This window comes from Aspergillus ruber, assembly GCF_000600275.1.
Source record: "Aspergillus ruber CBS 135680 unplaced genomic scaffold scaffold00042, whole genome shotgun sequence".
Taxonomy (NCBI): Eukaryota; Fungi; Ascomycota; class Eurotiomycetes; order Eurotiales; family Aspergillaceae; genus Aspergillus; species Aspergillus ruber.
In genome coordinates, this window is record NW_024467338.1 from 57,122 (window position 1) to 70,488 (window position 13,367).

The 13,367-nt window shown below is 49.7% G+C and overlaps 6 protein-coding genes across 6 annotated transcripts; 4 read left to right on the plus strand and 2 right to left on the minus strand.

Moving 5' to 3' along the window:
• Nucleotides 1-1,192: 1,192 nt before the first annotated feature.
• Nucleotides 1,193-1,956, minus strand: EURHEDRAFT_417019 (GFA family protein). The gene is made up of 5 exons (XM_040783105.1): nucleotides 1,857-1,956; nucleotides 1,781-1,806; nucleotides 1,615-1,724; nucleotides 1,511-1,536; nucleotides 1,193-1,457 (listed from the first exon to the last, which is right to left on the minus strand). The coding sequence occupies exons 1-5, from the start codon at nucleotides 1,937-1,939 to the stop codon at nucleotides 1,313-1,315; spliced, it is 390 nt and encodes a 129-aa protein (XP_040634527.1). The 5' UTR covers nucleotides 1,940-1,956; the 3' UTR covers nucleotides 1,193-1,312.
• Nucleotides 1,957-3,466: 1,510 nt separating this feature from the next.
• Nucleotides 3,467-5,064, plus strand: EURHEDRAFT_518833 (MFS transporter; the record flags this gene model as incomplete). The annotated part of the gene is made up of 2 exons (XM_040786723.1): nucleotides 3,467-3,669; nucleotides 3,735-5,064. 2 exons carry the CDS (start codon nucleotides 3,467-3,469, stop codon nucleotides 5,062-5,064), a joined length of 1,533 nt encoding a protein of 510 aa, XP_040634528.1.
• Nucleotides 5,065-5,156: 92 nt separating this feature from the next.
• EURHEDRAFT_417020 (uncharacterized protein) lies at nucleotides 5,157-6,725 on the minus strand. The gene is made up of 5 exons (XM_040783106.1): nucleotides 6,004-6,725; nucleotides 5,837-5,954; nucleotides 5,720-5,787; nucleotides 5,638-5,668; nucleotides 5,157-5,583 (listed from the first exon to the last, which is right to left on the minus strand). The coding sequence occupies exons 1-5, from the start codon at nucleotides 6,533-6,535 to the stop codon at nucleotides 5,163-5,165; spliced, it is 1,170 nt and encodes a 389-aa protein (XP_040634529.1). The 5' UTR covers nucleotides 6,536-6,725; the 3' UTR covers nucleotides 5,157-5,162.
• Nucleotides 6,726-7,797: 1,072 nt separating this feature from the next.
• Nucleotides 7,798-9,768, plus strand: EURHEDRAFT_509791 (inorganic phosphate transporter). The gene has a single exon (XM_040785926.1). The coding sequence runs from the start codon at nucleotides 7,894-7,896 to the stop codon at nucleotides 9,610-9,612; it is 1,719 nt and encodes a 572-aa protein (XP_040634530.1). The 5' UTR covers nucleotides 7,798-7,893; the 3' UTR covers nucleotides 9,613-9,768.
• Nucleotides 9,769-9,950: 182 nt separating this feature from the next.
• Nucleotides 9,951-11,837, plus strand: EURHEDRAFT_534060 (flavin monoamine oxidase family protein; the record flags this gene model as incomplete). Its single annotated transcript, XM_040787278.1, has 2 exons — nucleotides 9,951-10,007; nucleotides 10,056-11,837. 2 exons carry the CDS (start codon nucleotides 9,951-9,953, stop codon nucleotides 11,730-11,732), a joined length of 1,734 nt encoding a protein of 577 aa, XP_040634531.1. The 3' UTR covers nucleotides 11,733-11,837.
• A 296-nt stretch (nucleotides 11,838-12,133) lies between these two features.
• Nucleotides 12,134-13,349, plus strand: EURHEDRAFT_509800 (alpha/beta hydrolase; the record flags this gene model as incomplete). Its single annotated transcript, XM_040785927.1, has 2 exons — nucleotides 12,134-12,436; nucleotides 12,483-13,349. The coding sequence occupies exons 1-2, from the start codon at nucleotides 12,209-12,211 to the stop codon at nucleotides 13,347-13,349; spliced, it is 1,095 nt and encodes a 364-aa protein (XP_040634532.1). The 5' UTR covers nucleotides 12,134-12,208.
• Nucleotides 13,350-13,367: the final 18 nt, after the last annotated feature.

A 13,367-nucleotide genomic window follows, 5' to 3' on the forward strand; every position in this document is an offset into this window, starting at 1 on the left:
ACTTGATATCATGATAGCCCCATGCCATCTAATTGGGTCATTGGAGTTAGTGACAATGGATGGACTACAAATGAGTTTGGCCTGGAATGGATAAAACATGTCACGGGCTCGGAATAGTAGATAATAATGAACTAATATTCCTATCTAGATTATTGTAACCGTCGACGAGAATATCTAATCTGGAGAAGAAAAGAGAGGAGGAAATCTATCTAGATAATGAAGGGGTTTTATAGAGGTTGTTGGCGACATGGCTGAGTAGCAGCATTTGCGATGTATCATTCATTGCTACAATGTTGAGCCGTCATATATGAGTCGCCACAAAACACTTTGATAAATATAGTCGACATCGTACAACAGGTGCAAAACGTCTATTGGTGCTAGATGGGCATGAGAGCCACCACTCAGCCGATTTCAAGCACTACTGCAAAGAGAATAATATTGTGACTCTTTGCATGCCTGCTCATTCATCTCATTTGCTCCAAGCACTTGATATTGGATGTTTTAGTTCACTAAAGCGTGCGTATAGCAAGGAGATTGAGAACTTGATCCAGGGGCATATCACCCATATCACTAAGGTTGAGTTCTTTGAGGCATTTAAGGCCGCATTCTTTGCCTCATTTAGTGAAAGAAATATACAGTCAGGTTTTCACGGGTCAGGTTTAGTCCCATAAAGCCCAGACACTGTAATTTCTAAGCTAGATGTCAAGTTATGCACACCAACACCTACTGGACCACCTGTGATTATGGACCCTTGGATTTTTAGGACGCCACAAAACCCAGTCGAGGCCACTTCACAATCTGAGTATATTAAATCCAGAATCGCCAATCACCAGAATAGCTCACCAACCTCAATTTATGGCGCTATAGACCATATTGCAAAGAGCGCAAATTAAGTTATGCACTCAGTGGCTCTCCTCAAGGACCAAGTTATAACACTTGAGATGTAAATTATACATTAAGCAAGCACCGGAGGGAAAACAACATGTATAAAGCATGGGGAAATTACTAAGTCTGCAGTCTGGCAAAGGTATACTGGATCAAGATATAGATCGCCAGCTAGCTGAGGAAATCCATATGAAGGATGATAGTTTGAAGCGTGTGAAACCAAGGAAACAATGTTGTGGTAGCTGTGGCAAGCCTGGACATAATGCACGCACCTGTCAAGATAAAGAGTTATTTGATGGATATAATTCTGACTAGACTTAATTGATTTTCTGTGTTGTGGCAAACTACAGTCGTGAATAATATCATGGTGGTGGTTAGGTGCGTCGTTCGCTATGCACCTACATTATCCCAAACCTATCATACATACTCAATCCTGTTCCGCCCCCTCAATAGCTTGCAACCATTCTTGCTTCCTGTGTGTATAAACTTCTTTGACAGGGCGAGAGATATCATCGAACAAAGAAGCTTTGACTAGAGTCTTTCCGGGGAATTGGCTCCGGGCAACGACGGGGCTTTCGGCTGTCAGTATCTATCCAGAATTCAGTGCTTGATGTTTGACGCTGACCATCCACAATTACTACAAAATTGCCGCTGCAGAAGATATATGTCAGCTACTGGGGTTCAGTCGACAGAGGGTGAGACCACCAAAAAGAGATCAAGATTATTTACCAGAGCACAATTTCCGCTAGTGGTATCATTATCCTCATAGTCTTTTAAGAGTGACTGTGGATCGTCAATGGTGACATCGGGTTCATCAACTGTGTAGTTGAGGGATGATCCTACGATTTATTAGTCACTCATGCATTTAACTAGTACATTGCTTTTGCGCACTTACCACCACCGGATCTAGCACAATTGCGACTGGACGTTGGTCAGTCTATACTCTAATACCGAACATCGAGAAAGTTTACCAGTGGCATCGCAGTGTGTTTGCTGGTTGTTCAGCCAGAGTCACCTTGATGTTGTTGCACATGCAGTGTCCTTCGTACGGCATGGTGAAGATTGTTATTGTGGGAGATGAATATAGTTGCTATATATATATATATATGCTTGCAGTCGTTGAATCACGGCGGAGTAAGATTTAGTGACGTCATCTCCACGCATGTATAAAAAATACTTGATCATGTTTGAATGTACATATGCGGCCAATGTATGCAGTCTCACAAATATCATCTAGTAAAGCACGTCTTGCGGCCAGTCATTTGCAGAGATGATGTTCCCGTGCATGAATTTGGAATTACTCGGTCAGGTGTTGGAATTCAACTCTTTTGGCCTTGTTTTCAAGGAAATGTATTACGCTTCGATAATGCACGTTGTACCCCAGAACCCGTGCAGACCCGACCCCAGACAAGGTTGTTTGAAACAGTTCTGATGTCCAAATATGTCGATCGGCGTTGATATGAGTTGAGATATGCGCTACACTGCTACGCGTCAAGTCCTCAGACCTATGTATCAGATTTGCCCCGGAGCAAACGGTACTTTTAACATAGTCTCAGCACAACACGCTACTGTCTGTATGTATGAAGCAAGAATACTCCGTTCTTTATTGCCACTTCCGCTTCTCGTCCGAGTCACCAACCAAAGGAAGAAAAGACCTGTCATCTCCACACCAACGACACCGATATCGCCCGGAGTCTAAACTCCGGGGACAAGCGCGCGCAACCTCTCCAGGCACCATCATTCGGCCACGGAGGTGTTGGTAGAAGTTCCAGGCCCCAGGTCCCAGGTCCACTTGGATTTAGCCGGGATTCATCCATCACCTCGATTGCTGCGAGGTTGTGTTAGAACAGGCATCGTAATCATATTTGCTATGGACCTGATATACAGCCTATTCTGCACATTTTCTGCAATTGTTTTCCTTATCATTCTTTCGGTCGAGACTCATCCCGTCCACTCAATAATGCGACAAGCTATGACACGTCTAACCAATTAAAGTAACTGATGAACCTACCAATCAACTTCAACACAATCAGCCATGGGAATTGTGGGGCTCCACATTGTGGAGGATGGAATAATCGAATTTGAGAATAAATTACTTATGTACCGCCAAATAGTCACTCCGAATTGTCTTTTCGCCCCTGTATGCCTCATGAAAACTACCGGGTCATTGCTATATTCCTGTACAGTGATGATATCTGCACAATGACAAGATAGACAAGCAACGCCAAGCTGTCGTGGCAAAGCTTGTCTATGAGCTTAACCCAATCCGGCAACGCAATCGACTCGGGAGGACCCCGAATCGGCGTCGGTGTTCGGGGTTATCTCATTTGGCACGGTCGGTAGGACGATAGAATGAAGAGCCAGTGAGATGTATAGAGTAATAACTGGGGCATCGGATTCGCTCCGCTGATCTCGCTTGTACAGTTATTTAGTGAGCCCTGTCCCAATGTGTTTTCAGCTGGCTTTTTTTTCTTTCAGCTCGGTCAGCTGGAACCTGAACTCTGTGCAGCTCAATCAACCCCGGCCCAAAATGATTGCGCCAGAAGAAAACCGCGTCGACCGTCGCACCACCGACGAGAAAATGGAAGAAGGCGCTGAGCAACGTGAGGATGCGGTGCTTCTTTTATCTGAAGAGGAAGCGCTGGCCAAGGCGCGAGAGAATCCAGATGAAGCGTTGAATATCTATGTCACCTACGCCGAGCATGATAGGGATAATCCGCGCAACTGGCCGAAATGGCGCAAGTGGTGGATTACTTGTCTGGTTAGCTCGCTGAATATTGTCACGTGAGTTCTCCCTGTACCTAGATTGAGTAAACGAGGAAGAATAGGGAAGGTGCTGACTGGAATAGAACATGGTGCGCAGGTGGAATCTCCTCCGGCGCGACAGGGATTCAGAAAGAATTTGGCGTGTCGGCAGAAGTCACCACCCTGTGTCTATCGATGTACGTCCTAGGATACGCCGTGGGTCCTGTGCTCCTAGCACCATTGTCAGAATACTTCGGCCGCCAGCCCGTCTACGCGGTGTCGTGGTTCCTGCTGTTTATCTTCCAGCTTCCCCTCGCGCTGGCACCGAATATCGGCACGATTATCGTCTGTCGCTTCATCGCGGGTCTTGTGGGTGGTGCACCGCTTACGAACACCGGTGGCTCAATTAGTGATCTCTGGGTGCGCAATGAATCCGGCGGTCCGATGGCCGTTTATGGTCTGAGCAGTACATTCGGTCCACCCATGGCATTGGTAGTCACGGGATACATCGCATTGGACCTCGGATGGAGATATATCTTCTGGGTACTAATGGCCGTCACCGGCGGTTTCTGGGTGATTCTCGTGCTCACAGTTCCTGAAACACGACACACGACCATCCTCGACCGCAAAGCAAAACGCGTAGCTAAAACGATGAAGAAGGAAAACCTCCAGTCCGCACAAACAACCCTCTCCGCACACGCCGCGAACAAAAAGGGTCTTCACGAGCTGTTTGCAATTACGCTCACCCGCCCCGTGCGCTTCCTCATCACCGAGCCTATAACATTCTTCTGCGCTATCTACAACGGGTTCCTCTACGGTCTTGTGTATTTGTTCAATGAAGCCTTCCCGCTTGTCTTCGGTGAGGGACACGGGTTTAACGTCGGCGCGCAGGGTCTCAGTTTCCTGGGTCTGGCTATAGGACCCCTAATCGCGTTCTGTTTATACCCCCTCCAAGAACGGTACTATCTCCGCCGTGTTCGCGAAAACGATGGCAAAGGCGTCCCCGAAGCACGAATGTGGATGGCCCGTCTGGGCGCCCTCTTCATCCCGATCAGTCTCTTCTGGTTTGGCTGGACAAGTTACAGTTCCGTGCACTGGATCGTCCCCATAATCGCATCCTCGTTTTTCGGCGCGGGAATCTACATCGTTATTCTAAGTATCTTGAACTACGTTGTCGATGCTTATCAGACATATTCTGCATCTGCCCTCGCAGGCGTGATCCTGGCGAGAAATCTGGTCGGCGGTGGATTCCCGCTGTTTGCGACGCAGATGTATAATAAACTGGGTTATGAGTGGGCGAGTAGTTTGTTGGGCTTTATTGCGATTTTGCTGGTGCCGATTCCATTTATTTTCTTTTATATGGGGCGGGCGATTCGGTTGAGAAGTCCCTGGGCGAGACAGCATTTCGACCAGACGGATGATAATCCACACTAGCCCCCTACGGAGTAGGATGCGTTTGTCTATAAAGAATGTTGACACGTTGATAATAGTATACCATGACAAAACAAGTGAAATAATTTATTGTACAGCGGTTACACCTTCTCCATATAAACGCCCCTATCCTTCCCCCAAATCCCCTCCGGCCACCGCCCGTACTCAATGATCACATCATCTCTCCTCTGAATCCCACTCCCACTCCTATTGCGATCCTCAAACGCATCCTCCGTCGGCGTCAATCCCTCCAAATCCTCCTGGCTTCTTCCAGCACTACTCCCCCTCTGGACCGAACACTCATGATAAGACTGCTCGATGTTAATCGCAGATAGCCACGCGCGAGCGCGTTTCTGGTTTTGATGAATGTATACCTGCTGTGGGCGCGTGATGTGGCGGTTTGATTCTGTGCGGTTCGAGTTTCTTTCGGTTGTGCTGAGGACGCGCTTGCCGAGGGTTATTTCGATCAATGGGGCGATTGTTGGGACGCAGGCGGCTATTATTATAGTGTTTGATTCGATGCTGCGCTTCATTAGCACCTGGGTTTAGATGAGGTGCTGGGGGAGGGAGGGGTACCTGGTCCAGATGAAGAGGTTTGTTGTGGCGTCTGGTTCTGTTAGATTTTCTTCCTTTTGAAAGTGAGAGGAGGGAGGGGTACTGGTGATGTTGGTCATGTTGTATAGTGTTGGGATGCGGGTGCACTTGACGACGGCCATGACGCAAGCACTAGACTGTTAATGTACAATGCGAAAATGCAAGCAAAGGGAAGACATACCACGTCCCAAGACCCAAAGCGAAACTAAGTCCTAGCTTTTTCTTTATCCCCATGTGCAGCTTCCATATAACCACCGCAGGATATATAGCTAGATAAGCGTCCACGGCGGCAGCAATACCTACAAAGGTTAACATCTCCCATTGCCTATTACAGAAGAGGAAGCATACCACCAACAACAATTGAATAATCCACCAAAATAGTCATACTCCAACAACTCCCCTCTGTAGCGCTCATCTCCCAGATCTCGCTTGCAGGTCGACACTGCAGATACAAAATGACCACACAACCCATGAGCAGAACACCAGACCCAATAACCGTCCCCCAAAGAAACCATTTCTGTCTCGGACTCGGATTCATCGTGCGAATTAGCAATGCAACAACGGCCAACTTGGGCACAACAATCGATAGCAGGCCAGGTGCAAAGCCCGCCATGATGAACTTGATCGAGTTAGATAATTGCTCCGGGGTAAGGTTGGACTGTTGCCGCCCGTATCCGGATTCCACAGCGATAGTCAGGATCGCATCATAAATATAGGCCATGATAATTGAAAAGGTGATGAGGATATCATCCCATCCGGCTTTTTGCAGAATGCGCAGTCTGACCAGCAGACGCGCGAGGACGAATAATAGACTGACGGATGTTAATGACCACAGTGTGGTGAGGACGGCCGGGCCTTTGTCAATTGATAGGGAAGACATTTTGATCATAACAGAGGAACATGGTAGAGCAAAAGCCAGAGTGTGCGGCCTCTACATCTATATGTATGTCATTCTAATGAAGGTGACAAAGTACCTGCGCTGTCAATCCCGCGCGTGTGAGAGGTAAATCCTCATGGCTGCAGGGGCGTTATGTGTCTCGTGTGGTGATGATATATCGTGCTGTCGCGAACTGGTGTTCGTATTACACATCTTTGATTCGTGCGTAGAGCTATGATGGGCTTATAATAAGTAACGAGTGGACCGTGTAGCCTGCACCATAAGCAGGCTGCAGATACGATGTCCTATCATCAGCGTCAGGTGTGTTTCATGCTTTGAGGAGATATACTTGTATATCGAGGAGCAGGACCAAAAACGGTCAACGGTCTCGTGACCTATCACATACCCTTACCGGGTTCGGATTAGTATGGATTGATGCACGAATAAGAATGGATTGCATAATCTGGCAGTTGATAGATCAGATCGGAGAATTGTGACCTGCTCGACTGGTGAAATCCGGAAGGGGAAAGCAGTGCGTTTATGACTAGTGCATATATTCAGATAGATCTGTCAATGCTGCAACTGTTATGCGTTCATAATTTATGCTATTACTGTACAAAGAGCTGAAAGTGGACAATGGGCACGTGAGAGCCCCTCCACGTAATAACGCTACAACTGATCGTCTCTATGCTACAGTATTCGCCCGTATCCTCCCGTTCTCGGCACTGGTGATGCTTCGCCGGGATCAATTCCAGTCCATGGCAATACAACACGGCGATTCCGGCGCATCAAATTCTGAAACACCTACATCGGAGATGAGTTCGTATTCTTGTCTGCGGCAACAGAGATATAACGGCCATTGAATTGAACATACCAACCACGTGCTCTCTTTTGCCCCTGCCACGACAAACGCTACATGCATACAGACGGCAAACTAGCCATAAATGTCGTTTGCAAGCGGGAGCCAAGCAATGCAACAGGCATTATCAACGAGTCTCGCTGCTCCGCCACGACGTCTGTTCGCCATATCCATCAAAGCAATGGTTACAATAAGGGCACGAGGTGTATACAAGTATGCTGATTGGTCTGTTTGGCAGCTATCATCCTTGGCCGCACTTGGCTGTCCTTGGCGGGATGCTTGGCGATGCCAAGTCCGCTCCGTAGGCGGGAGCCAATCCCAGGCCGGTATTAGGGCACTCACCTCTCATCTATCTGCCATTCGTGGATGAGCTTATATCATGAGGTCTTCATGGGGCAATATATGAGCCATATATAATATCTCACATCTTGACTCCTTGCTTTTGTGCAACTGTCAACTGTCAACTGTCAGCTCAACGTCTACCTCTACATTGGCAGGCAAAATGATCCCCGCAGCCACCGCCAAGTACGACTGGATCCTCGCTCTCACAACCATTGCCTTTGTTTTCAGTGCCTTTGGTAACGGTGCCAACGATGTCGCCAACTCCTACGCTACGTCCGTCGCCGCCCGCACCCTGGAGATGTGGCACGCCGGTATCCTAGCGGCTTGTACAGAGTTCATCGGTGCCGTTGCCCTCGGTGCTCGTGTCACGGATACCATCAAGAGCGGCATTATCGAGCTCGATCGCTTCAAGGGAAACCCCGGTACTCTCATGCTGGCCATGGGTTGTGCTGAGGTTGGCAGTGCTACCTGGCTCATGGTGGCTACGGGTCTGGGATGGCCGGTGTCGACTACGCAGACTACAATCGGTGCTTTGGTGGGCGTTGGTTTTGCCACGCAGACCTCTATCCACTGGGAATGGACGAGCGGAAGTGTCTCGCAGACTGCTGCCTCGTGGGGTATCGCCCCTGGTATCGCGGCCGGATTCGCTGCCATCATCTTCGGTACCCTCAAATACTCTGTTCTTGAACGAAAGGACTCGTTCAAATGGGCTATGCGGTTGATCCCAGTGTACCTGTCTGTGACGGGTGCTATCCTGGCCCTGTTCATCTTCATCGAAGCTCCTACCGTCGGTGACCTCGAGGAGTTCGGCGCCGGAAAGGTCGTTGGCATCATCCTTGGTGTGTTTGGTGGATGTCTACTCATCTCTGTTGTCTTCTTCATGCCCTATTTCTACCGTCGTCTGGTCAAGGAAGATGCCCGCGTGCAGTTCTACCATCTTCCCCTCGGCCCCTACTTGCTCACGAGCCACCCCTGGCTCCCATTCCCCGGCAAGGGTGATAGCCCCGTCAAGAACTACTACGAAGACGCCTACGGTGAAGTCCGTGCCGGCCAACAGGATGAAAAGGCCGCCGGTCCAGAAGAACCCATCCGCAAATCCTCCCTCTCAAAGTCTGGCCTCAACACAAACGACGTCGAACGCATCCCCGACTCCGTGCAATCCTCTCCCGAAATCCAACCCAAGAAAAAACACATTGAGCCCCACGAGCGCTTCATTGCCCCCGTCGAACACCTCCCCTGGACAAGCCCTACCAAATGGTTCGGCTACACAAAATGGTTCTTCCTGCAGGGTGTCACCCGCGACGTGATCACGCACGACTCCGAGCTCCTCCGCGCCATCCACGCCCGTGCCCACCGCTACGACGACCGCGTCGAACATCTCTGGACATACTGCCAAGTTGCCTCTGCGATGATGATGTCTATCGCTCACGGCTCCAACGATGTCGCCAACGCAGTTGGTCCTTGGGCTGCTGTGTATGAGACATACCGCACCGGCAAAACCGACGCCGATGCTCCCACACCGATCTGGTTCCTTGTCATTGCGGGTATCCTGCTCGGTCTTGGGTTCTGGTTCTATGGCTTTAAAATCATGCGTGCTATGGGTAACAAGATCACTCAGATGTCTCCTACCCGTGGGTTTTCCATGGAACTCGGCGCGGCCATTACCGTTCTCTTGGCCTCTCGCCTCGGTCTCCCCGTATCAACCACGCAATGCCTTACTGGCGCCGCCCTCGGCGTCGCACTGATGAACTACGACCTGGGAGCCGTAAACTGGCGACAACTTGCTTTCATCTTTGGAGGCTGGGTCCTCACCCTCCCATGTGCCGGGTTGGTAGCCGGGTTACTGTGTTTGATGGCGCTGAACACGCCGCATTTTTAAACTTTTTTTATCTTTTCTTGTGGCCGTTTCTGTGTCCATCGCTTCGTTCCGTGTTTTATACTTAATGTGTATATTTTGTGTACCCTGGGGGCTTGACTAAAAGTGTAGTACATATTTCTTAGATGAAAAATTGATGCTCTTCGCCAAATTGGGCAGGTCTGAATCTGATCTTCATATGCCAAGGGTCTGCAAGGTTGTGGTGCTCGTAGGGTCCTCATTGCATATAAAAGAATTTCCAGGAACAGAAGGGAGCCAAGTAAGAAAAGAAAAGAAAACAAAGTCGTTGTTTCATTGCCTCATTGTTTGTTATTTGCTGTTTGTTGTTTTGAAACCGCAATATGTGGGCGGTCCCCTTATTTCTAGCCCTCCCATGGGCATCCGCCAACCCCGTCTCGGTGCCGTCCTCCGCACCGAGCTCCACCCCAACCCCGAACAACCCTAAGCCCCTCCTCAGCGACTTCGACGCCCTGGGCGCGTGGTTCGATGGCGTCGCCTCCATCCCCCAGTCCAGCACCTCAAATCTGACCTCCTCCGAAACCGCTAACCTCAAAAACACCACAATCGCCATTATCGGCGGCGGCATCTCGGGCCTCTCCACGGCACTCTTCCTCGACTCTGTGGGTGTGCATAACTGGGAGATCATTGAAGCCAGTGACCGCGTGGGCGGACGGTTCAGGACAAAATATGTCGGTAATTCGAGTGAGTGGGCAGAGATGGGGCCTATGAGGTTACCGCATCGGGTTAGATGGGATGACGGGGAGGTGCTTGAGTATAGTGATCATGCAATGGTTTGGGATTTGGCTGAAAAGCTAAATAAAATAAATAATGGGGACGAGAAGTTGAAGGTGGATTTCATTCCGTGGGTGCAGCATCACCCCAACGAGTTGATTGCGCAGGATACAAAGCGCCATCCTGATGGGTCTATCCCAACTCGTGGCGAGATCGAGGCTGATCCCTCTCTCGAAGAGTCCAGTGGTATGTCCACAGAGCAATACACAACCACCCAAAATCACATGGACGCAATCCTAAAAGACAAACCCACCCTGAAATCCATCCAACGTGACCCCTGGCGCGCCCACAAGAAAGCAATGGACGCCGGCCTCGATGACTGGAGCCAGCAAGCCATGATGCGGCACGTCTTCGGGGCCTCCGAGAACGTCACCGATCAGATCTGGACGGACACCGACTACGATGTTTTCTGGGACGAGCTGCATCATAACTCAAACCTTGGTTTGGATGGGAGTAAGGGGAGTATGGGGGAGACGGAGTGGATGTGTATTGAGGGAGGATTCGATCGATTGAGTGAGGCGTTTGTTCCTCATGTGCGGGATAGACTTACGTTGAATCGGAAGATTCGTAAACTTGAACCTATCACCGATGCTGACGGCAAAACCAAAACAAAACTATCTTGGTATCCAAGCGTGTCGAACCGCACCTTCGAGTCAAAGGAATACGACTACACAATCATGGCCATCCCATTCACGCAAACCCGCTTCATGGACCTCCCAACTTACACCTCCGTGCTCGACCGCGCAATCAGTGAAGCAGGCCTGCGCTTCAAATCAGCTTGCAAAGTCGCGCTGCTCTTCTCCGAGCGGTTTTGGGAAAAGGGTGAAAAACCGATCTTTGGCGGTTACTCCAAGCCGCCGAGTAATGCTATGGGCGCATTATACTATCCTGTCTATGGACACAATGAGTCGAGGCCGGGTGTCATTATCCAGTATCGGGGTGGTGATTGGTCGGATCGGTTGGTTTCGTTTTCGGAGGAGGAGTATGTCCAGTCCGTCCTCGATGCCATCGTTAGTCTACACGGTGACCAAGCTCGCGACTATTACACAGGAGACTACGAAAAACTCTGCTGGTTAGAAGACCCGCACACAGCGACGTCCTGGTGTCGGCCTGACGTCGAGCAGCACAAGTTGTATATCCCTGCTTATCATGCTACCGAGCATAATACTATTTTCATCGGGGAGCATACGGCGCCGACGCATGCGTGGGTTAGTAGTAGTCTGCACAGTGCTGTTAGGGGGGTTGTGCAGGTGTTATTGGATTTGGGGTTGGTGGATGAGGCGAAGAAGGTTAATGAGGAATGGATGGGGAGATGGATTGAGCGGGATTAATGGATTAAAAGGGTCGAAAATGAGGTGAGGGCTGTGGTTTGGGTTTGTATATGTACTTATTTTGGACTTGAGTTGGATTTGGAAATCTGGATGTATAAAATAGACCGACGAGATGTATGTCTCGAGTACTCGAATACCGACTCTGCACTAGGTAACTTCTAACTGTAAATGCCAACGAGCCGTTGTAAAAAAAAAAAAAAAAAAAAAAAAAAAAAAAAAAAAAAAAGCATTAGGTTAATAAACCAATTGGCCAGATCCACTCCCTATAGAACTTCGTTATCATCTCATTCTGTCTCTAGCATAATGGAAAACGGACTAGCCTGCGGGGTATACGAGATGCATGCAGCTGCAGCTTTATTGCATAATCACTGTTGTCCGGTAGCCAGCCTCGAGAATAAGCGAATAAACACGTCGACATAAATCCTCAGTCCGAATCCAAATCCCATCCTTCACGTACTCAACCCATATCCACAACCATGGTATCGAGTCTCCCCACCCTCCTAGCGATATCCCTCCTAGGCCTGGCATCGGCAAGTACGAGCCATGACCGCTCATACTTTTATGTCGGCGGGAATTACAGCGTCAACACCGATGGCCAGCATGCCTTCACCAACCAGATGTATGTTGAAAAACTCGTCCCGGCAGGTGGTGTGTCGAGGGAGTATCCGATTGTGTTGGTGCATGGGAATGGGCAGACTGGGACGGTACGCCTTGCACCGGGGAGAACAGGGGATGTACTGACAATGGTAGAACTGGTTGAATAAGCCTGACGGCGGCGACGGCTGGGCTTCCTATTTCCTATCTCAAGGCTACGAATGCTACATCCTGGACCAGACATCCCGCGGCCGTAGTCCGTGGACACCGGAAAGCGGTACGCGGTCGGTGTTCACCGCAGAACATATACAAGAGTACTTTACAGCCCCGGAACGATATAATACTTGGCCCCAGGCACATTTTCATACGCAATGGCCCGGTACGGGAGTCATGGGAGACACCGTGTTTGATGCGTTCTACGCCTCTAATGTCCCGTACGTGAATGTATCGACTGCGCAGCAATCTACTGTCCAGGATGCAGGTGTGCAGTTGCTGGATCGTATTGGGAGGAAGGTTATCCTCGTTGGTCATTCGCAAGGCGGAACGATGTCTTGGGTTATCGCGGACGCACGGCCAGATTTGATTCATTCCCTTGTGGCTGTTGAGCCAGCTGGGCCGCCATTCCGGGATGCGGCTTTTGGGAATACACCAGCCAGGGCGTTTGCTTTGGCTGACATCCCGGTTACGTATGAGCCGGCTGTCACGGATCCAGAGAATGATTTTGTGTATCAGACAGTTGAAGCGAATTCGACAGATCGATTAGATTGCCTTACCCAGGCTAAACACCCGCGGCCGCGACAGTTGGCTAATCTCAGCAAGTTCCCGGTACTCTTGATCACAACGGAAGCATCGTATCATGCACAATATGACTGGTGTACGGTGTTGTTTCTGCGACAAGCGGGTGTCAAAACGGAGCATTGGGAGTTGGCGCAACTCGGGATTCACGGGAACGGCCACATGGTGTTCATGGAGAAGAATAGCGATCAAGTGGCTCGGGCAATTGCAGGATGGTTAGAGGATTAAATACGGAAGGTGTATGTT